This window comes from Sphaeramia orbicularis, chromosome 6 (assembly GCF_902148855.1).
Source record: "Sphaeramia orbicularis chromosome 6, fSphaOr1.1, whole genome shotgun sequence".
Classification (NCBI taxonomy): domain Eukaryota; kingdom Metazoa; phylum Chordata; class Actinopteri; order Kurtiformes; family Apogonidae; genus Sphaeramia; species Sphaeramia orbicularis.
In genome coordinates, this window is record NC_043962.1 from 31713844 (window position 1) to 31739265 (window position 25422).

Genomic DNA, 25422 nt, shown 5'->3' on the forward strand with positions numbered 1-25422 from the left:
TACATGCAGTATTGCAGAGAGCACACACAATAAGTACACCCACCTTTAAAATACACATGTAGTGTATAGTTGGTTGTAATTATTCCAGCAGTGACATCAGCTGAGGCATAAGTCAGTATATCTGCATTCTTTATCAAAATGCCACAGCCCAGACATTGACACAACCCATTACATCAGTCCTTTTACTTTAAAAGATATACTTTAAAGCAAATTTTAAAGTAAGTACTTTTACATAAGTAAGATTGCTGATGTAGCACTTCTAGTTTTACTTGAGTATATTTTGCAGGATATTTGTACTTTTACTTAAGTACTAAGCTTCAGTATTTCCTCCACCACTGCAAACATAAAATCAAAATCACACAACTTTGAGTCCCTTTTATCAGATTTCTCAACCTTTTTTTAAGTGTCATCGTTTTATATTCAGTGAATAACTGATTTTTAAGCTTTAATTAGGCTAGTCATGACTTTCCTTCTTTCTTTATTTTCTGCCCTTTCACTTCCATCCTCTCTGAAGTATTGACTTTCTCTTTTCCTAAAGACAGTTTCTCTCAGAAAGAAAATGAGTGATAAGGTCTTTTCTAATGCGGCAGTGTCCTATTGTAAAGGATACAGTTACTAGTTTGACAAAATGGAGAGCCTTTTAGACATTTCCTCTAAGAGATGTGAAACACAATAATCTACAGTGTGCATTCAAGGTAATTGTTAAGTGAAATTGTAGACAAGAGCCCGCCTCGCCTTTCGAAAAGCTCCAAACAGATGAGTCCAGCGCTTCTTAGCAACGAGACTCTCAGAGAAATAAGAAGCACTCTGTTGTAGTTGTTGTTCAGCCGCCAGCTGCACCAAAAGCTTTTATTGATGGAGATGTTTGGTGGACAATTTGAGCACGATTCAAGCTGACAGTACTTAAACCTGTTTTTATCAGTAGACAAATGGGCCCAGTGTAGGTTCAAGGCGCAGACTGCTCTTTGTGAAGTTGTCGTCCACAAACGGAATTTAGGTTTTAGAAAAGGAGGTGATGGATCGGCTCAGGCCTTTGAAATGGTGCAAACAAACTTTTCAACACAACTGAATCAGCCGCGAGTTGAGTCAATATTTGACATCCCTCAGGGGGAAATTAGATTTCACACTGGGTGAAAATAAAGGATAATGGAGCATAAGACATACACAGACCACCTACGACAAAGAGAACATGAATGAGGTCAAACACATAAAGACCAAAAGTAAAGGAAAGAATAAAAACATAACCCAGAGCCAACAGAACACTCAGTCTTCAGCAGGTCGAAGACTTGCCTGAATTTCATCAGTGGATGTATTCACAGCACCAACAATCACCTGTGTATCTTATGTTAAATGTGGTGGGTTTAGAGGAGCAGCGCACAGGATGAAAGGCCTGAATGACACTCCACCTCTAATAAACCATCAAAGAAGGTTTCAGTCCTCGAGGGAAGCTTTTGTCCACACAGACAAAAAAAAAAGACCTGACGAAGATCCCTCTGTTGGTTGAATCATTGTTTGATGGTGAAATAAACGTGTTAGTGGAGTATTATATACTGTACGGCTTCACATCTTCTCATCTTCTGTACCTTTATAATCCATCTTTGTCACTGAGGTATTAGGCTTTGTTGTGGTTCAGTCTTCAAAGCCAATAGTTGAATGTACCCAAGTAGTTTTACTCAAGTGCTGTGCCCAAGTAACATTTTTCCAATAATATCATATCTAGTTGTGGAACACAGACAGGAAACATCTTGCTGCAGAATAATGACTTTTACATTAACAGGGAGGGCTGAACATGTAAAATGCAGACATGGTTAGAAGAACAAAGGATGTGTGAGATATTCTGTGCTTAAACTGAACATACACAATCTGGGACATGTGAGGCTTTCATTAACATGTTAAAAATAGGTACAATATGTCATCTTTAAAAGGGTTATATGTAGTATTGACATTCTAAACTCTGACTAGCAGAAGGAACCAGAACATTCTTAGGACCTAAACCACAAATATATCAACATTATGTATCCACAGACTGTATCGCTCACTGAATAAAGTATAAAACTCACTTTTACACACATCTGTATTATGGTATCATCAAGTTTTCTTCAACAAAAACTCATAGCCATTTATAATCTTATGTGCTGCATCGGCTGATAGTTTACATTATAGCTCTGTTAGCTTAGCTCTGTTTTTAGACAGAAAACAGCCACAGTTGAATCACAAATCACCTCTTTTTTTCTGTGAGGTTTTTGTTGTCAATAGCTGAACTGAAGATCTGTTTGGAATCATCCAGAACTGTCACAGTTTAGTCTGAACCATGGATCAACAAATGGCAACTTAACAAAGATAATAACATCACATAATAACTTTATACCTTCAGAAGCCTCATAATCAAACTGTAGACGGAACACTGATTTCATCTTTAAACTATTCTTTTCATTTAGAGCTGTGTTCAGTGATGGAGACAACAACAACCATGTTTCTAGCTTTTATCGTTTTGTCACTTGATTTGACTTGTAAAGTTTTTTTTTTTCTTATTGGTTCTCATCCCATCTGGTTACTTTCTGATGCTTTGGTCAAAGGCCCTGTGGTGTTATAAGTCATTTTTTAAATTATTATTATTTTACATTCCCGTTCTGCTCATCTTGTGAATGTGTCTTTTCTGTCACCAGTGGCTTTGGATGTGGTTGGAGAGTTTTATGTGAGTGGTGGCGGCCTCTCATCAAAATTCAAGGTGGGACGCATCACCTTCCACTGGGGGCGTTGTAACTCCTCTTCAGACGGCTCCGAACACAGTCTGGATGGAGTCAAATACCCTTTAGAAGTAAGATATGAGTCTGTTCTTGAGCTCAGCGTCACTCACTATTGGCCTATGTCTTATATGCTGTGTGCAGAATAAAAGTCTGTTGATTAGATGTAAAAGAAAAAACACATTCTGTCCTGTTAAATTTAATTCTAAAAAGAACAACTTTTTACATAGACTCACATTTTAACTATCATATACTTACACATTATAGTTCTTAGTATCATTAGGTAGAAGTTGTGATACAGTTAATTTTGCTTCATGTTTTTTTTTTTGTTGTTCTTTTGTATCTTACTTGGACTCAAATCAGGCCAAGTTTTAATTCACCTAAAATTATGTTTTGACATCAATAGTTGTTTTTTTTTCTTAATTTTAATTTTAAAGTGTAGGTTTTTGACTAATTCAATCTAATTAGAGTAAAAATATAAATGACTTTATTCACCATATATGTTTTCTTTTGCAAGTCCCATGTCAAACTGATGTTAAAAGACTTAAAACTTAAAAGACTTGAAAAAGAAGAAGAGAATTCTTCTTAAAAACTAAAAATGAACTGTATGTTTCTTTATTTAGCCTAGTGTGTACCTTCCAAAAACAAAAAGGAACGCAACAGGGAACAGAATAAAACAATTTTCCTGTAAAAATCAGTGTATTTCTTTTATACCATTTTCTGTTCTACCATTATGGTATTAATTTTTAATGATACAAAAATGGGATGTGAACAGGATAGCTCTGATGACACGACTGTTCCCACTGATGTTTGTTTTTCTCATAATGTGTGTGTTTTCTCCTCCAGATGCAGATTTACTGTTATGATCCTCTTCGCTTTGACACCATAGATGAAACCGTCAAGGCGGGAGGCAGAATCACAGCGCTCGCTGTCCTGTTCGAGGTGTGTGGGATCATGTTTTACAATCCAGATGATCGTGTTCCCTGATAAGATACGGTCCATTTACAGGCTTGTCTGAGGTGTCTCCTAAAAGCTAATGTGGGCATTTAAATGCAGATAACTTTCTCTATGCGATGAGAGTCAGCGGCAAAACAGCTCCATTTATACATGTACAGTGGACACACGTTACATCTACAGAGAGCCACATTTTCTGTATGTTATTTATATAATTACGATGGGATAGTCTCTGACACCTTCCATGACCCTCGGAAGGATTAAGCAGTTCAGAAGATGGATGGATGGATATAGTCATAAAATGAACAATATTACTGCTTTCTGAAAACACATTCTATGCTTCATAAGCTTAAAGAGGACTTACACTTTACATTGATGGAAAGTGACTTTCTTTTTTGTGCTATGCTATTGAAGTGCAGTATTGGTCTCAAATAGCTGCCAACAGACATGTTACTGCAAGACAAAGTATCATGGGAGTGATATAAAAAGTTAAAATTATCATTACGGAATATTTTTCCCATATGTATAAACAGAAATAAAATGAACTCTGTAAGCAGACCACTTTATTACTATCCAGAAATAACTTAAACAGCTTTAATATTAACAACTAATAATTCTGTCTCAGGGTTTTTGGTCTGAATAAGTGGTTGATGTCTGTTGATCAATCCAAAGTGTGCACAGTAGTTCACAAAACTGATCACACACTTTTGACTGGACCTCCCTCCACACCAGACGGCTCCGTCACTGGTTCCAGCTCATTTACAAGACCTTATTAAGAAAAGCCCCTCTTTACCTCTCCTCCCTTCTTCACCTCTCCCATTCTGCACTCAATCTTAGGTCCAGTAAGCTCATCAAACTCACTATCCCCAAAGCCCACACTGTCTTCGGTCGCAGCGCCTTCCGATTTGCTGCAGCGAACAACTGGAACACTCTACAAAACACCCTCAAACTCACTGTCCTCACATCTCTCACTGTTTTTAGGCAAAACCTGGAACAAATTTTAGTTGACTGTTGGACCTGTTGAGTATTTGTCTTTTACATGTCTCACTGTCATTGTTGTAATGTATTTATTTATTAACTATTTGTTTTTGTAATTGTTTAACCCTGTTTTTACTTTTTACTTTTAGCCTCCTCACCCCCTTCCCCTCAAGGAGCCATTGCTCTTTGATCAGGCTGCATTTGTAAATAAGAATCTGTTCTTAATTGCTTGCCTGGGTAAATAAAGGTTAAATAAAAATAAAACACTTTTAAGAAAATTATGTAAATGATTTCATTGTAATTTTCCATGCAGCTGCATCAGACACACTGGCATGAAATTCATTAAAAATGAGACATTCAGGAATGTTATAAAGCATGTGATGAAACAAAGGTCAGCTTGTTTGGATCTGACAGGGCCCAGTATGTATGGTGACAACCCAATGAATACTACACAGAGAAGTGTTTTGTGCATACTTTCAGATATATTGGTGTTCGCATTAGGGTTTATGCGATGCTGTTGGTACTAGAGAGCTGGAGTTCATTGATGGAATTATTGATTCCACTATGTACTGTACTGTTTTGAAGAAGGAGATGCTTCCCTTCCTATGAAAGCTTGGTCAAAGGGCGATATTTCAGCAGATCAATGACCCACAGCATCGATCCGGGCAGAATACTGGCTTTTTGAAGGCACAACCTAGCATGTGGCCTCATCTGAACCCAGCCCAGTACACAGCATGGAGGAACATCTGGTTTTCAACATCAGGAAGTTCAGAGAGGTCATTACAGAAAACTAAGAACATCCCAGCAAAGACCTGTGCCAGTGGCATGGAGTCAGAGCCCAGAAGGATCAAGGCTGAACTAATACGTAAAATAAACTATTGATATTTTTGCAGAGTCTAAGTGACTGCACTGTAAGGATGTATTCACTGTTGTTGCCACTTATTTGAAGAAATCTCAGATGTATCCGTGTTTTGTTTTGTGGAGTAGCTGCTTTACTCGTGTCAATAAGTCACACACACTCTACTTCTTCATTCACTTCATGCCAATGTCTCTGTCTGATGCAGCTGTTTGGAATGTTGCAGTTAAGTCATCTCAAAACAGTATTAAGTTTACTAATGTGTCGATTGACCACGTGTGTTCATGTCGGCTTCAGTGCAGGGATAGTTAGGACTTGGAGGTAAAGTGGGTCATACATGGACGAAATACTGAACCCTGAGTTGCTCTTAGTGCTTTGAGTACCATGAAAAAGCATGATACTAATGCTATACCATTTGGTCGTCTGTGGGCTCCAAGGCTGCTACCCTCCATTTTGATGACAGTGGTGGAAAGTGTGTCTAACACATTGGTCCAAAATCTCCCATAGGTGTTCAGTCAGGTTGAGATCTGGAAGGCAATACCTAATGACCACATGACCATTCAGTTGTGTAATATGCACACTGGATGGGGATGTTGTGCCAAGGTATTTATCCCTGCTCAGAATTTTTTCCCCTGGCCATGGGAGCATAATTTTGACTTTTTAGCTCATAATTATGACTTAACATGGGGAGTCATAATTATGAAATGAAGTCGAAATAATGAGATTAGTCATAATTATGAAATATAAATGATGAAATTATGAGATAAAGTCAAAATTATGAGATACAAAGTCGAAATTATGAGATAAAAAGTAGAAATGAGATAAACACTCAAAATTATAAGATAGTCATAATTATGAGATAAAAAGTTGAAATTATGCTCCTGCGGCCAGGGGAAACAATTCTGAGCGGGGGTACGTACCTTGGCACAACATGACCATGACTAGTCCAATCAGGCTTTTTGACCAGGCCAACTTAAACACCTGAACTCAATGTGTTCCAATACTTTTGTGCATTTAGTGAAGGTCAAAAAGAGCTCAGCCTTACTCATCATATACAGTACTCTGTTACCCATAAAGTTGGAATAAAATATTTTATTATATTTTTTTCTCATGAAATCATGGTGACAATGTGATTTATCCTGATGGATAAAGTTTAACTGGGAATCAGGATGTATCATGACACCTGGTTACTAATATTAAGTTTAACATGTATAACATTTACTTGTGGTGGAGTATTTGCACTCATTGAAGGTATGTAAATACTTTTATTAGTTGCTAAGCAGCATAGCTTTGTGTACGCCATCAGTATTTAATATCTTCAGTTATAAACCCTTACAGAGGCCATGTATGTACCCAAAACTGTAAAAGTTGGCTGGTTTAAAGCACAGAATATGGCTTTAATGATGACTTTTTGTTGGGATGAAAAAGATGGACTGAGGGAATGAGTCAGAGTCAGTCGGTGTGTGTGGCTAGTGCACTGATACCTGTGAGCGTTTGGATTCTGTTGGCTCAGGATCATTACCGACGGTGTTTTCATGTTTGGTGCCAGGGTTCGTACAGAGCGTCATGCATACTTTATTTCCTTTCCTACACTCTGCTTTGTGTAGTCGCGTTGCCTCCGGCCGTGTTGTTCGAACCGACAGAGGCCATGTTGGAACAAAACTCAAACATGTGTGTGATGTGAAGCTGCAGGCTGTGTGTGTTCTGAGCTGCTCTTTGGGTGGAGAGCAGGGTGGGAAAAAAGTTGCAGCCAACACCAAAAAAGCTGGTGAGTTTAGATTTAGTAGCATTGTCAAGTAACTAGGTTAGCATTTTTTGGACTTTGTAACTGAAAGTCATTTTGAGAGCTATTAGGGGATTTTACTGGATTTACAAGATTTTGGAGGTTTTATCAGATCCCATCCCCCTCTTAGGTTTTCTTTATTAATAAAAAAAAAATGCAACCCTTTAAACAGTGTTTTCAGAATTCTAAACAATGCCTCATTAATCAAATATCTTTTCCTTACGTTAACGCAGTATAAGAACAGTGAAAATATATGATTTGTTTATTGTTGCACACTCAGTATAAATGTTTCTAAACAGAGCACAGATTACTGAACACTTGTCCGACTGGTTTACAATACGGGCACAATGCCCACTGTGGCGTTTCACATTTCAGAGTATTTTATTATTTCTTAAAACATGTTTACTCCCCTTACTCCACTGCTTTTAACCAACAGCTTTAGTCACCTTAAAGCAGTGTTGTGCGAGTTACTTCCAAACTGTAATGCATTACAGATTACTTGTTACTGTTATATAAAAGTAATTCCTTACCTTACAATATTACTGTCTCTGAATTGTAATGCGTTACATGACTCCTGTACCCCCCCCCCCCAAAAAAAAGAAAAAAAAAAAAAAGTGAAATAATAACCCCCCCAATACAAGAGATAGGAGAGTCTTGGGACGCATACATTTGCCTCCTGAAGTACATGTGAACAGATAGCTCCATGAGTAACGCTACGGTCTACGATGTTCGAATCCCAGCAGGAACGCTTGCATTTTTTTCAACATTTGTCATGTTCAAACAGGGGGCATGGGGCCGAGGACACAGGCAGATAAATCTGCAGTCGATAAGGAATTCTAACTAGTCACAGAAATGTTAGCTTATCCTGTCATTGCTGATCACAGGGATCATGCTAACTAGCTTCTTAAAGCAGGGTTAGGGTTAGTAATGAGCAAACGTCCAATGTGGACAATGGACTGTCTTCTGCCACTTCACCCACTGGCTGAACACCAACAGGAAATAGAACTTTGCTGAAGTATTTCTGATTCCTTAAATTCTCATGGTCTTGCTGGGGGGTTTTTTGTTTTGGTTTTCATTTGAGCAATTAAAATTATGGGCGGAAAGTGTGTTGTAACACAAACACTACTGAACATGTACTGAATAAAATGTTACTGAAAATTGATTAATAATGCCTTACACTACTGTGTTACAGCACAAAGTAATCAGTTACTGTAATGCATTACTTATGTAACACATTAGTCCCAACCAAGGGCACCACTACCAACTGTGGGCCCCATGAAAGGTAAATGTTATGGACCCTATGGGGGGGGGGGGGTCGTATGTGTGTTGGGGTGTGGTCCATACGTAACATAATTTACGCTAGCGTGAAAATGAAACTGAAACTTAACATATTTTCAACGTCCAACTCCCGACTTCTATGCCTTTCTTATACAGTGGATCTTACATCAAATTTTCATAACTTCTACCCTGTATCCACTAGACCCCATCCACTACTCTGTGGGCCCCCCACAAATGCTGGACCCCATGAATTTGTCATGTTCCCCCCTTATCAGCACCCCAGGTCCCAACACTGCTTTTAAGTTTACAATTATTATTTCTTTCCTGATCAGTGAAAACCTCAAACCTCCAAATGTTAATTATGAATGTTTTTGGTAAACTGAAGGATGAAGCTGTGCTTTATTGATTGCGAAAACTCTCCTTCTTCTTAAGCTAATTAGACTCTTTCGAAACTTGGATTGACTGGAAAATGTGTCATGTCAAAGCTGAGAACAGGACTTTTTGGAAATACAGTATGTGGTTCTCACAGGACAGTGATGCTACAAACATATGATGACGTTGCAGAATATGATGCATTGCTTTAGATAAAATTACAGATAGTATAGAAAGTGGTTCATCAGTTAAATGGAACATGGATACTAACGCAGCAGTAAAATGAAATGAAAACCATTATATATAATAGTAAAATACTGATGTTTGACAGGATAATGTCAGCGTTAAAGTACATTTTGCTGACATACTTTTACCAGTGTAGGTTGTGGAGTGCACATTTACCTGTAGTCAATTATTTTTAATGTGCTTTTATCAAAATACTTTATCCACAATTAATCATCACACACTTTGACAATCCTTAGACCTGCTAAAATACCTATGAACTAAAACTGCTGTGTCCACATTCCTTCATGAGAAGCCATCACATCTTGGCACTTCATAACACAGTAATAAAGCACGCACAAGAAAACTTCAATGAACAGCAGAGGAAGCAATGCATTCTCCTGAAAAGCTGATTTTATCTACCTGGCATTTGCAAAACAAACTTACTGAGGGGAAAGTTCTGACATCAAACTACAATGTTATTAGGCATCTGGGTGAATAGGAAGCCTGGAGTCTTTTTTAGGGGTAGAGTATACAGCTTAAAGCCACCTGTGTGTTATCTACATAGTGTTTATTTCATAGACGTGCATTTTCAAAGTTCAGTGGGTGTAAAAGAAGATAGAGATGCAAGGAGGGAGGAGTGAATCAATGCTCTGTGCATGTGCATTGGATGTGACTCTAGTTCTACGAGTATGTGCACAATTGGTTTAGCTGTAGTACCACTTTAAAAAGTTATTAACATTTCATTAATTTACGGTGGTCAATCTTGATATTGTAGCAGGTTGTTATACGCAAATAAATGTACTGGGAACAATGCTGGCAAATGAAGCTTCTCTTGTGATTGCTGTCAGTGCCTCATAAAAGTTGTTGTAGATGTTGTATTGGGTCATAACCAGGTGCTCATTCTTCTCTTCCCCCTCAACTTTGGAGTTTTTCCTCTGGGGCGCTGATAAGGGGGGGTAGACACGAGAAATTCATGTGGCCCAGCATTTGTGGGGGGCCCATACAACAGTGGAGGGGGTCCAGTAGGTACAGGCTAGAAGTTGTGAAAATTTTGTATAAGATCCAGTATATAAGACAGGCACAGAAGTTGGGAGTCAGGCGTTGAATGCATGTTAAATTTCAGTTTCGTTTTCATGCTAGCGTAATTATACATGGAACCCCCCGCTCCAACAGATCGTTAAGATACTAAATTTTATGAAAGGGTCCACAACGTTTACCTTTCGTGAGGCCCACAATTGGTAGCGGCACCCCTCGTTTTACTATATATATATAAATAGTACTTTGGTAGAAGAGATACCAATAGTACAGTCTCATGGTTTACAACTATTCATGCACAGGTTGACAACTTGCACTGATGTTGGTTCTGTTGATGTTTTTAAACTATATGGACAGAAATATTGGGACACATTTTGAATACAGCTCATAAGATGTCCTGTTCATGCTGATTTGAGATCTAAACAACAATATTTGGTTAGCTTTGGTAGAAAATTATTATTTACAGTCAGAGCATGAAAAATATTTTAGAAACTTAGAGATAGAGCATTTAAATTTATCATAGTCATAGATTTAAAAAAAAAAAATCAATGTTGAGAGAAATTAAGTAAAAACCATCTCTGAGGCATTTTGGAAGCAAATATAACAATTTAAACAAAACTAACAAATGCAGTGCCGTGATATTTATCACAATATAAAACTATATTATGACATTTGTTATTATTGCTTTGTTAGAAAAGAAACACCTAAATTCAGTGTGTCCCAATACTTTTGTCCATATAGTATATATTATAGCACAAGATTCAGTAAGCATTATCACTGGACAGTCTGCATATGTGTTGTGGCCAAGTTTATAGAGAGGTGAAGTCCTGTCCCTTTACTTGTACAATGTAGGTCCATATTTTGGGGAAAAAAGGTATTAAAGTCAGAGATTTATACATTATTTACACATATAATGTTTGTCAGTTTAAAAGATAATTTTACACATCAAGAAAATCACAGCTCCAACGTGACTAGACTTGTATTGTTCCTTTTTTTGCTCTTTCCCATCCGTTTTGAAGAACGAGGTGAAATATGGTACAACAACGGATGTTTTGGTGTTGGTGACGTCTATCACATGATATGAGAGATTCAGTCCATTGAGCTGGTTAATACAAAACTGGATGTGTCTTTGCTTTCATTTGAATACACTGTGACTTTATTGACTCGTAAAATTATACTTTAAATGGAAAAACATGATCCGTGCAAGTGCTGGCACAATTCAGACAGTTACACCCCATAGGGCACATTGGAAAGGATGGGACTCTGGCTCTCTGGTAGATCCGTGTCATAAATAAACATATACCTAATGACTACAGGCTGTAGGAGACTTAATATGTGCTGATGTTGAATACACTAAAGGGTCAGGTCATCTCAGATCACCCAGTTAAATGGGATTTTTAAACCTCATTCCCTCCGATTTTTATGAAATTTGGGATATAAGTAATTCATAGCCAGAAAAGTCAACATGACCAACAGTTTTCGAGTTATGGCAACTTAATTTTTTTTACTATTTTGCAACAAAAGCCATGCCAGCCTAATTTCAAATTACTGTAACTCAAGCAACTCAGCAACAACAACAAAAAAAAAAATCTTGTGCTTGACTTTCTCCAATCTGAATGAAAAAACAAACCTGGCAGCCAAATGTTGATTTTAAAAAGCAAATTATTTCTGTAAAGGGGAGTTCATAAGGAATCTAAAGCATTCTTTTGTACATTTGGGTACGTTTGAGGTGTTTGACCTTTTGATTTACATTTTGACCTTGAAATTGACACTGTGGGACACGCCTCACCTCTTTGACACCACAATGAAAAATATAGCCCTATGTATCAACTACAACATATAAAAACTTCGAGGGGTTTTCTTTTTTATACTTGAGCAAACTGGGATAGAATATAAGCCAACCTCAAGACTCCTAAGGAACTCTGTGTATTAAGAGTGCAGAAGATGTACATACAGAGCCTACATGTACCTTGTCCAGCTGTGGTATCACCTTGCATTTTTGACAAGTGCAAAAAGTGCCTGATAAATATCATTTAACTATGGATTTACACTGTAAAGAGATTAGAGTAACCAGACTACCATTCTGCTGTTAGGATGTTGGACAAGAGAAGTAGAAGAAAAAAAAAGAGAGAGAGAGGTTAGAGTGACTGAATCTGAGCTGAGCTTCTTTCAGTTTTTGATATTCACATGCTTCAAATGCCAGAAATATTCTAACTTATATTTTGTAGATTTGGAACTGCAGACGCTGGGGGAGTATTATTAACTGTTAGCATTTATTAATATAATATTAGACTGAATTTGTGATATTCTCTTTACAGACCAGCACTGAACTGAACTTGGACTACGCGTCCATCATCGAAAGTATCAACAGCGTGAGCAGATACGGTACGACATCTTCTGTTTGTTCTTCTTGCATCTTCCTCTGCTGTGTATTATCTCATTAATTAGGTGTATTTTCTGTCCAGGAAAAAGCAGCAATGTTGAGCCTTTCACTCTGAGGGGTCTGATGCCCAACTCCACTGAGAAATATTTCATCTACAATGGCTCTCTAACCACACCGCCCTGCAGTGAGACCGTCGAGTGGATCGTATTCAAGAACACGGTGGCCATCTCTGACGAACAGGTGATAAACACAGGCCTCTTAAAATCAGTATTCTCGTCTGTTATCGGTGTGTTCGTTCAACAGCCAGACGTCAGCTTTTGTTCCAGATGAAAAGACAAACTGAAACAATTATAGAAATGACCGTAAACAACCTTTTAGAAATGTATTCAAGGAGCTGAAAGGAGGAATTATCATACCAGAGCTTGGGAAAACACAGAAGAGGGTGCGGCAGACAGCATGTTGTCAACATGTGTGTGTGAGTGTGTGTGTGTGTGTGTGGGACTGGCCTCAGGCTGCCGGTGATTGACAGCCATACAGAGGCAGTCATTACATCAAACAAATATCGGCTCACAAAGGACCTTCACGGTACTTAGGCTGAAACACATGAACACACACATATATGTACATGCACAAACATGCAAATACACACACAAAAGGTTTTTCCATATGACGCCTGCTGATGCTCTTCATCATAAAGGTGGAAGCGTCACACATTTCTGACATTCAAAGCCACTTCAGGCGGTGATTGGTCAGCCAAGTGCAGGGTCTAAACATCTCTCTCAGCTTTGTTTTCAGTCCATACAAATGTGACTTTTCATGCAAACAACAGCAGAGCACCGTGAATGTCTTTCAGGAGTGACCGTCTGCAAACATGTGCCATTGTCTCTACAATTACACCAAATCACAACTCCTCTGTCCTTAAGTGTTTCCACAACAACTTGTAGCAACACATCCTCGCAGAAATTACATTTTTATACAACTATATATAACCTCAGTTTCACTTAGAGAGGATTTATTTTCAGTCTCTTAGAAAAGCAAGCAAAAAAGGTTAGTTTATTCCCTTTCTGTGTGCACTGACCTTTCAAACAAAATAAGTCTCCATTTAAAAGTTGTTTCTAATCAAAATAGAAATGCACACACAGACAGTCATGGTAGAAGTATTTAGTTCCTTTCCTAAAGCTTATGTTGTAAATAAACAGTGCCAGTACTTCACTACACATTGACTCCTGTGTTCAAAACCTTATTTAAATGGAAGTATGGGTTTCTGAAGAATTGCACTTCAATAAGTAAAATGCAGTAAAATGGCCTCTTTCAGAGCGTTACTGTTGTATATAATGTATTAGGATTCATTTGTACTGCTGTATTTTAGCTGCTTCATGTACTGTTGGTAATTCAGTCTATAGCGATGCATCATAGTACACACCTTACATCAGTAAAAGTATGTATCAGCAAAATATACTTTAAGACATTGTGCAGTAAAATGTCCGTGTTTTACCATTAAATATGATACTTTTTTATTCGTTTCACTGCTGCATTAATGTCCATGTTGCATAGATGTTTATAATTGAGCTCATTAGAACCACTTTATATACTATTTGTAGTTTTACCTAAAGTGATCCATTATATTATATAATAATATGTTTCCACTGAGTGGTACCGTTCTGGTCGGTATGGTATGGTTTGGTATGGTAAGGTCTGGCCAGGTAAGTGTTTCCACTGACAGTTGTTACCCCGCCCTCCGCAATAAGGTATGTCATGGTACCCGGTCTTTGGTGCTAACATCCATCACCCTACCTCCCCCTTACCTATGCAAGCTTGGTCAGACGCACTCCCCCAGGTTAACAATTAGTTTCGGAGTGCTATAACCACACTCCGCTCGACAACGTATCCCCCCCGCAAATTTTTTCGGGGGGGGGGGGGGTCATGATAATCTAAAAGGGCGTTTGCTCAAAAAAGGTTGAGAAACGCTGGTTTAGATCTACAAAGTATCCTTTAAAAAATGTAAATAACATGAAAAACCACAAACAACGTGAAATTTCTTAAGAAAAATAAGTGTAAATTTAACAATATTATGTCTCAGTTTATTGTTTCTACATGTGGATCACTCATTCATAATGGATCTACAAATACACAGAGCATTTAGTACCTGGCATAACATTATTAAAATTGCAGTTACTTTTCTTAAGACACTTAATGCTGTTCATATTTGTTCAGGTTGTTCACCTTTTTTGTGAAAAGATAGTTTGTAAATGTCAACATTTTCATGCCATTTTACTTTTTACTCTAAAAAAAAAGTTGTCATTATTTATGGGTTCTTATGATAGTATTTTACTCATCCCACCTACTTGAGATTGAATTGGTGTGGCCCCTGCACTAAAATGATTTTAACATCCTTGATTGATAATATTTTCCGTGTAAGTTTTGCATTTCACAAATTTATCCCGTGGGCCAGATTGGACCCTTTGGTGGACTGGTTTTGGCCCACAAGCCATATGTTTGACACCCTTGGTTTAGAGACTTTATTTATCTTAACAAGGAAGAACATTTTCTTAGACACATAAAAGCAAATCATCCTTAAGGTTAATACAAAGAGGAGACAGGAAGAGGATGAAAAACTGAGTCTGAAAATGCATTAAATCAGTCAGAAACATGTAATAGTATAGTAATTGTAATAGAAATAGTGATAGTATAGTATATGTAGGACTATCAAGTACAATGTTTGTCTGAGATCTGGTTGAGTAGAATCATTAAGTTGCATAAAAACTCAAGTCAAAAACATCCATCTCAAACGTTCCATCATTGAAGGTTATGGTGCATTTTTCCTTATACGTCCTTTAAAACATCAGCTACTAACTGTATATTCAGTAAACCAATAAATGCTATATCTAACAGGTCTTTTTTCAGACCTAGGATAATGATGCGTCTTCAGTTTGAGCACTGGCGAGTCTCGGCTGGTCCACATTCCAGCTCCAGATCTAAACAATTTTAACTCACAACTTTAAAACCCACAAATAGTTTTAAAGGCCACTTAGGCTCCGTGAGTCAGAGGAAGAGTGGAACCGCAGGGAAGTGACTCACCTGAGCACAGAGGAGGGTTAAAGGACCTTTTCATCATGACTTATGGCTGATTCACACCCATTCACTCCCAAACTCCACCTGGAAAACGGGTGCGCTTAAAAGAACATTTATCTCCTTGATTTATTTTTACAGTGATTCCATGTAACTGCCTCATACACAGTTAGTGGTTCAGGCTAATAACTGCAATACATCAACTGCAGTTTTTCAAACATTTCGTGGAGAGAAAATACAATTGATTTACAATGTGCAAAATGTAAATTCAATCCTATAGTTTGAAATTTATGATTGTAATTATTAAAACACTTGGAATATTTAAATTATTATGTTTTTAACTAGTGTACCATTAGTCTTTAGCTTATTTATTATTCATATTGATATATCGAATGTTTTGTTGGTTTAATATCTTATATGTTTTACTCTTTTTAATGGTTGACTCTCAGTATTATTTATAACTACAGATTTTTATTAGTTCTAAAACATTTTTACATCTCTTATTGTGTGACCCTTCATTTTATGTATTCTTAAAGAGGTTTTATTATAGTTTTGATTGTTTCGATTAACTTAAGCTACATTCAGACAGCAGGTCTTCATGCACAATTTGGATTTTTTTTTACTGAAATCCGATTGTGTGCTCGTTCAAATTACACATTAAATGTGACTTCTATCAGTTTTGAGTATGAACTGAATGCAACCCTGAAATGACCCGCATGCGCATAAGAGATCCTGATGTTATACAACAATAATGATGCTTCTAGCGTTTATCACTTTGTCAGTTTTTTTTTTATTCTACAAGTTGTTTCTTGATGTTTGTCATCCCATCTGGTCACTTCCTGACATTTTGGTCAACAGCCCTGTGGTGTTAGTTTTCCTCACCATTGGAGACAGGCAGAGAGACTCACTACTCCCTCTAGTGGCCACATAAATCTGTCAGACCGTCAGTTTGAAGAAGTTCAGTTCATATCTGTACATTTCAAGACACTGGTATATTTGTAGAACTTCAGAGCTCCTTATTTTCAATGATCTCAATGAATGAGGTAATTTTTTTCAATATTTATAGGTAGAAATACTACATATAGCCCCTTTAAATAACTTCAAACAATAGCGTACACATATTTCTGGCTTGTTCTTTTCATTCTTCTTGTAAGATTGTCATGTTATGTCAGTGCCAGGTGTTTTATAATATTTGTATGGTGTTGTTGTAGCTGGAGGTGTTCTGTGAAGTGATGACAATGCAGCAGGCCGGATACGTGATGCTGATGGACTACCTGCAGAACAACTACAGGGAGCAGCAGGAGCAGTTCATGGGTCAGGTGTTCTCCTCCTACACTGGCAAAGAGGAGGTCCTCACCCCGGGTAAGTGTCCAAACAGTCATCCTGTTTTTACATTCATGTATTTAATGTAAATGCAATAAGGATTTTCAGCATTTTTTAGGTAATGTACAGCTCTGGGAGACATATTAACCCTTTAAAGGGCACTCATTGAAATACTCTGAAATCCCAAATTTCAACCTTATTGTGTTATTTGAGGACATAACAAGACTTTATTACTTTTGTGATTTTTTTTTTTTTTAAATTGTGTTGTTACAGAAAATTAGGGTTAATGAAGTTACCATATTTGGTTCCTTACCCATAAGTGGCAAAAAAAGAAGTAAATATAAAGAATATCAGCAAAATCCTTGTAAGGTGAAAGGAACATGTATTTTAGAACATCACTTTTAGAACATTATATAAGTGCTAACCCAGACACTTGTCCACATCCACATTATCCCTTTGAACATCCTTCCTTACATTAGTACCATTACTTCATGGTACAGAACAAAGCAGGTACACTCACTGTTCATGCAGAGGTGGACCTTACAGACCCTGTAGACCACATTGGACCTGAGATTATTGCCTCACTGTAACTGTTGCTGTTACTGTCTTGTAATGTATGTGGAAATTACCAAAAATAGTCACTTGCCAGATAAAGGGTGAAAAGACTGCTGTTTTTGCTATTTATATAAGTTGAATAAAATTTTGTTCATGCTCGATACTGATGATATTTGGCCCAGATTCTAAATAAAAATGGTGTCATTTACAGCATTAATTTGGAGAAAATGGCAACTGGTCAAAAAATGATAGAAAAGAGAAAGCAAGTTCATTTTAATTTTTAAACTACACAGTGATAATGTCTTATTAAGTCTTCAGAGGTAAATATTTGATTAAAAAACCCAGATTTTCAGTCATGTTTTCTTTCATCTTGGCTCTCCACCAGTCTTTCACATTGCTTTTGGATGCTTTATGCCATTCCTGGAGCGAAAATTCAAGCAGTGATCATCCATCTTCCTCTGGATCACATTCCAAAGGTTTTTAATGAGGCTGAAATCTTGATATGTGGATTGGTTTCTTGATTTTATTTCCAAAGCTATAAAATAAATGACATTTCCACTTCTCAAATCAAAGACATACCACTGATTTAACAGCCACTTTTAGTCCTTATGCAAAACCACTTCATAAACACACAATATTCAAATACAAGAGTATGTAGTGGATCTCATAAAGACACCTTAGTCTGAGGACAACACCCATTGATATTTCTTATTAAGATCTCATCATGCTGCTTTTAGACCTCAGTTTGACCCCAGTGTGAATCAAGCAGATTAATACTATTTAAAGCCTAAGTGAAACAGAGACAAGTGGGTCACAAATGATGTGAAAATTACAGCGGGATAATAATAGAAGTCCACTGACCTAAAAATCTTCTCTGTGACAGTGGGAGGACAGTTGATTTTCACAAATGTCAGTAATGAAGTAGCATCGATCTGTGATTTTTTTTTTCTTCTCAGAATTGTATATGCAAATAATGAAAAATGCTGGTTATAATTGGATAGAATTATTAAAAAATGTTGTGTTTTTTAACTTTTTTTCCAACCAGTACCCCAAAACCCAAATATGTTTATTTTGCAAGAGATATAACCGAGAAAAGCATCAAATTGATTTGAGACACTGCAAGTTTTGGCATTTTTTCCAGAACAATTATGAGCTAATCAATCAGTCAATCATCTAATTCCTGTAACTCTACAGCTTCTGGTAATGGAAAAGTCACTCAACCTACACACACTATGATTCCCAGTATTTGTACCCTGTTGTCTGCTCTGTGCATGAGGCTTTTTGTGAATTTAGTGAATTATGGACACATCATTTACACATTATGAAGCCTTTTTGGAAAATAAATTGTAGCAGTCAAACACAATCATGCTCAGTCAAACATCTTGAATAGGGAAGTCTGTTATGTCTAATATAAGGTACAAAATATAGGGTACAAAACACTCATGTTTTCCCTTTTCTTTATGGTAAAAATATGTTATATTTCACATTTCCATGGAGGCCCTACCCTGCACTGTTACAAACTGTTTTAAGAAAATCCTTCCACTGCCACTTCCTATGGATCTGCATCAAAGCTCAATGTGTTTGTCCTTGGTCCATGTCCTTCCCTTCTGTTAAGTTTGAACAGTGCAGTAGTTTGGCTGAATCCTGCAGATAAACCAACAAAAAGATGAAGAAAATATATAATCATAAAAACAGTTCATTAGAGTCAAGGTGCTTTTTATTGGAATAAAGGAATGAAAGTGTAAAATGTCCAAATTTTTTTAAAGGAAATAAAAATATAATTTGTCAGTTAGAAAATAATACTGATGTCACCGCTGAGAAGATCAGATCTCCTTGTCAAACCTTCATCAGCTCTTATGGTTAAAAATGATCACAGTCCAGTCCAACAGTCCTGATAGAAATAACTAGTCCGATACTATTGTTACTTATTTCCCTGGTTGACTCTGCCCTCTAGTGGAGAGTCTGCAGATTTCACCTTCCTCTGTAAAAGAAATGTTTAATTCTATAGAAGTGATGTATTTGCCAGATGCGTCGCGTGACATTAAGTCCCACGAGGAGCAGAAAGGTCAGAGGTCAAAGCTGGTAAAGAACAGAGGTTTAGGCTCAGTTCAGGAGGGAACGTGTCAGGGTTTCAGGCTCCTGCTTGTCATTGATCCACAGTTTATAATCTGTGTTAATCCAGACCTCAGTGTGTCTCTTATCTGCATTATCTCCACCCATATAATCTCACATCTGACCCAGAACCACTGAGGATGCTTGAGGATGCTGACTTTTAAAATTACCCCTCCCCAACACACACACACACACACCCCACACCCAGCGTCGCCTCTAATACTGTTGTTTCTGATTTCTCCTCTGATCATTTCTTTTAATTCTGTGTTTAGTGGCCCATACACGTAAAAAAAAAAAAAAAAAACTGCTGTAAACCATGGATGTGTTCGTTAATGATGTTCTGTATTTATTTATTTTTTTTACTTTTTTTTTTATTTAGGCTTTTAAATGTAAAATCTTTTTCAGCAAAGCAACTCAATTCTAACACTAGAAGCACTCAGAGAGCGCAGACCTCCACCAAGGCAGATCAGTGCCCCACCACCACCACCACCACCACCCCCGATCACCACCAAAATTTAATCATTTGTTCCTTGTGCCAGTATCAACATTTCCTGAAATTTTCATCCAAATCCATCCATAACTTTTAGAATTATCTTGCACACAAACAGACAGACAGACAAACCAACGCCGACAAAAACATAACCTCCTTGGTGGAGGTAATAATTCATATAATTTCAGGATTTTCAGCTTTGTATCCCCATCAAATGATAAATTAAAAACACACTTCAGGAGGACTACCATCCTTTAAATAATCTGCTTTTTTATGTCTCAGGTCTTGTTTTGTTGTTTTCTATTGTGTTAGATGAAATAAAATTGCAAACAAATTGCATTTATATTAGAAATATGATTATGAAGACTCCAAATATGAACTAATCACTTTCAAATCCCAGTGTATTTGGTTATTACCATACAGTTTTATTTGTCGATAACATATTGATACTACATGTAAATGAGGCAGAAGTCTTAAAATTTTATCCTGTGATCAGTTCAATGACTCTTGGGCATCATTATACATGTTTTTTTACTTGACAAAGCAAAAAGGCAGTTTTTGTGAATGTGGATAACATCACCTACAGGATATTTTAACTGAAACATTTGTTTTCTTTCAGTCTGCAGTTCTGAACCAGAGAACATCCAGGCTGTTCCGTACAACCTCAGCAGCCTGTTGGTGACGTGGGAGCGGCCGCGGGCGGTGTACGACGCCAGCATCGAGAAGTACTCGGTCAGATACCGACTGGAAAACACAGAAAACTCAGCCGCCACTGAGTACCTGACAGACGGAGACCAGGATGTGGTATGAAGAGTATAATGACTAGATACCAACTTAAACATTATAAAGAGGGGAATTTCTAGGAAGTAAAAAAACCTTCTTTTCTCAATGAAAATATACCAAAATTTGTCTTAATGTGATAATGGTTAATACTGCATTTAACCAATAACAAGCTAAAACAAAGATTGTTATACCAGATTCAAATTTGACACATTAGTTCTTTACATGTGCCTTTCTCTAAAATTTTTACAAATTTTTGAAAACTTTTTGAAAAGGTTGAAAGCTATGACTCAAAATGAATCCTTGTGTAGGCAGGGTATTAGCGATTAGTGAGGGGCAAAGTGGGGGTATTAGTAAAGTTTGGTTACTTTTTCACTTGTTTTCCTTATTTTAAGAGTGAAATCATATGTACAGTTTCTTGATATAAGAGAAGCTAAATAACTGTTCTCATTTCATATCATCAGCACTACCTGTTTTTTTTTTGTTTGTTTGTTTCTGGGTTTTTTTTTTCCAATTTCTTTATTTTAACTTTCACACCAACCTGAATGCCTACACTAGGTTTAGAAATGTGGCAAAGGAAAATCTTAGGATGATTTCCTGTTGATTACAAGACAAAATATTTATTTATTTATTTATTTAGTGATTTATTCCAAACATGCAATGAAATTCAACATTTATGTGAAGAAGCAAAACATAAATAATAATACAAAAATCAACAATCAAGACAATCTTAGACAGAAAACCAGCACAGTAGTTTTGTTTACATGCCCGAAAAGGGGTGGGAAGAAGTGCAATTTATTTAATCCCACCCCCTCTCCATAAAATATTATTGATAATATATAGTTATCTCCCTCTTCCTTTAAAATTACTCTTTTATATTTATATATCTATTCACACACACACACACACACACACACACACACATCTGTGTACACATACATACCTATATACGTTTATTCATTTACACACAACATACAAGTACACATACACGCATACAAATACACATAAAATATGAGTATTTGCCATCTTTCTAATCGTCTTTTTGTTGATTGAGATTGTTTTTCTTTTTTTTCTTTTATTTGTTTATTTAGTTATTTATTTTGACTGAGATTGTTTTTCCATTTCATCATGTCTTCAAATATGGTTTGAGGTTAAAATGGTCTAACCTGAAAACCACTTCATTGTTAATATTCCCTCATCACATTTTATACACAATATTTCTACAAATTGTAATCAGTTCAGTCAAACAAACTTAGAAACTCAAACTTTATTAAACACAAATCCTCATTCATAAAACTAAGCCTGGTTTAGCGTCTGAAGCCCATTTAAATACATATCATCTCTTTAAACCACAGGGGGCGATCCTCGATGACCTGTTAGCGAACACCAGCTACGTGGTCCAGGTGGTGGCGGTCTGCACCAACGGTCTGTACGGACGAGTGAGCGACCCGCTGAAGGTCGCCATGCCCGTCGACGACCCTGGTAAGAGTGATCGTGCCCGAGACCAAGCGTAGATTTCATCAGATGAACCGTACAGACAGTAACCGCTCTGATGCAGCCTGTCGTTTGGTTTAGCGAAACACTGGTTTTACAACTCAAACTACAAAGACCTTTGGATTCAAAAATCAGACCAAGACTAATCTCTGAAAACCCACATCGAAAGGAAGGGAAATAGACTGAAGAAACAGAAAAAGTCATAGATGTACTGACAAAAAATCTCATTTTAAGTCCAAAATACAATCAGTTGTCATTTTTTGTCTAAATTTCTGTAAAATTCAACTTGCAGAAGTCAGTGGGTCTTCACTTTTTTAAAGTTTCACGCATTTTCATTCACTAATTCTATATTTGATAAAGGAATTCATGTAATTCTAGACTTACAATGAGAATTTTTTTGTCTTGTATTTACTCATTTTTTGTCTTTTCCTAGCAGAAATGGAATTCCATATTAAAATAACCCTTATTACACAAGGTTCTTACTTACCAAACACCTTTAATTGTCAGTAGGGACATTAAAGTTTTAATAGAGGTTTAAGCGACTGTGTTCAGAACATTAGACATTTTTATTCCTTAATTTCTGATGCATTTAGAACAGAGACAATAGTAGTGGCTAAAAGAGAAGAAGAAAATACTATGCATTTAAAAAATATATATTAACTTTAAAACCTGAATTTGAAAGGACCGTGCTGCTTCTTAGTATTTTTTTTTTCTCCTTTGATTAATGTGTTTCATCAGCCGTCGCTTTACTGTTCTCTGTGAAACATTTCCATCCTCCCTCTGAATCCCAGCTGATATATGAGATATTTTTATTTTCCTCCTAATTATTTCACTCTTCAGCCTCCTACCGTGCACCCTGGGGTGTGTATTTTGTGTTTTTTGTGGATGTAATCACACACATGCACCACTTCTTGTTATTTTCAACTGTTTCATGAGCTTCTCTCTTTGAATGTGCTTTCTCTATATGTCTACGATGATGCTTGGTTTGGGATGATGGGGTCATTTCCTTTGTCACTTCATGTCACACGGAAAGACACAGTCGCCATCTTTGTTTTGTTTTCATAATGTGGCGTCTGTTCCTTCTGCCTGTCACAGTAAGACAAATGTTTGCATGTGTGCAGCAGCATTTTGTGTAACGTGGAGTGGAATGGCAATTATACTCACTACTATGTACTATTATTATATGACTTAACTTTATATTTAATAAACTAATATGCCTTGTTACAAAGAAAAATATTCCTGCATTCTATTTCAGTGTAAGCTTGCATGAATGAATGATATTCTGCAGTGATATTCAAGCTGTCTCTTAACTGGAAGTTAAAGTCCTCTCATTTCTCCACTTATTTCATATTTACAACTGTTTTAGCCTTTTTTTTTTTTTTTTTAAGAAAAATAAATAAATAAATAAATATAATATAAGATAGCTTAAAAAACAAAAAGGCTGCATCTTTTGCTACATATGCTTTATGCCCCATCAGCTAAATTTACTGGTAATGGTTATTATTATTGTTTTTTCCCATTTGTCCATTAACGTGGACTTGTGATGCAGTATTTATTTTAGATTATTTATAGATTTATGTCTCGTATAGCCATAATGAATGAACAGCATCTTTTACAATAATAAATAATCCACCAGTACAATTAATTCAATGTAAGGCCAGATGTGTTGCTGATTTTCACTGTATGTATTGAGTTTTTTTTTTTTTTAAATACTGTATAATGTATTTGACATAAAAGAAATTATATTAATTCTGAATTAATATTGCACTTTAGAGGCAGTCATTTTCAAGGTTGTAGCCACCAACTGCTTCTTCCTTTGATACCTTACAACAATACTACAATACACTACACTTTTTATTTTTATGAATTATACATCAGAAGTTTTTCACATTAATTGAAAAGTTTTGGATCATCCACTGAATCATGTACATTTTTCCTTGACTGTCAGATACAGATAATTGAATTAAAGCTAGTTTTCTAGTCTCATTTATTCCCATTTTACTCCACACCCTGACTCATCTCCCTCAAACCCAGTTCATTAAACTTGTAAAACCTCACCTCATGCTTCACAAACCAGTTTGCTCTGGTCTCCATGATGTGTGACTTAGCCTCAGACAGGTAAGAGCCACACCTGCCCACCTGCCCCCATCACGTGCCCGCTGTGTGCTGTGCGTCTGAGCTCGGCATTTGCAAATAACTCTTTTGTGGGTTTGTTTTATCCCTCTTATGCAACAGACGGGTAGACTTATAGAACATTTAGAAAATCAGGGAAAGTAGTCAAAGTCTGGAGGCTTTTCTCTGAGCGTCGGCTCGTCTGGTTTATAAAGGAGGATGAAACCGAAAAATGATTAATTGCAAATGCTTCTTATCCAGGGTTTTCTGTGATTGTGTGTTAAAGCCAGTCTTCATGCATGAAGTGAAATGTTTGTGTTCTGTTGCATGCAAGTGTGCGTCACTTTTTTAAGCACTAAACCAACAAGTCGCTTCAGGTGGTGTGAACAGCCTTTCCCTTGTTTTCATTTCCTTCCACTGTCATACATTTACACTGTCAAAGAAACACACGTCATTCATAAGATCAGGTTTATGGTTAGAGGTTCCTGTGGATTTAAGAAAAGGCGTACTTGAGCTTCATTCTTTGTAAAATAATTAGAAAAACACACTCCGGGTTTGCTTCTCCCTCTCTGTGTTCAATCTTGTTTTCAAAATGTTTGTTCCTTTGTTTGCTTTTGACAAGAATTGTTTGCGTATTTTAGCATCCAGGTATTAAAGTAAAAAGTAGATTTAAAACCTTTACCTCTACACAAGAGTTAAAATATTAATACAGTGTTTTTATGTACATATTTTTGTTTTGACTAATCTTTCTACCTGTGCCCTTTTCCAGAAAATACGCTGGATCCAAATTCAGATGAGTTTGATGATGAAGTGAGTAAGACTTTTCTCTTACCTCAGTCCCTTTATAGTTTCACTGGAACTGTTTTTCATTACTCTTCA

The 25422-nt window shown here is 36.7% G+C and overlaps 1 protein-coding gene across 4 annotated transcripts in view; it reads left to right on the plus strand.

The window, feature by feature from the left end:
- The window catches only part of ptprz1a (protein tyrosine phosphatase receptor type Z1a), a 117875-nt gene that overhangs the window by 53792 nt on the left and 38661 nt on the right, over positions 1-25422 (plus strand). For all 4 annotated transcript variants that reach the window (XM_030137607.1, XM_030137608.1, XM_030137609.1 and 1 more), the window contains exons 4-11: positions 2667-2818; positions 3591-3686; positions 12544-12610; positions 12691-12848; positions 16889-17039; positions 20777-20961; positions 22293-22419; positions 25313-25353. In XM_030137607.1, coding sequence (XP_029993467.1) covers positions 2667-2818; positions 3591-3686; positions 12544-12610; positions 12691-12848; positions 16889-17039; positions 20777-20961; positions 22293-22419; positions 25313-25353 — 977 coding nt within the window. The remainder of the gene's footprint in view (positions 1-2666; positions 2819-3590; positions 3687-12543; positions 12611-12690; positions 12849-16888; positions 17040-20776; positions 20962-22292; positions 22420-25312; positions 25354-25422) is intronic.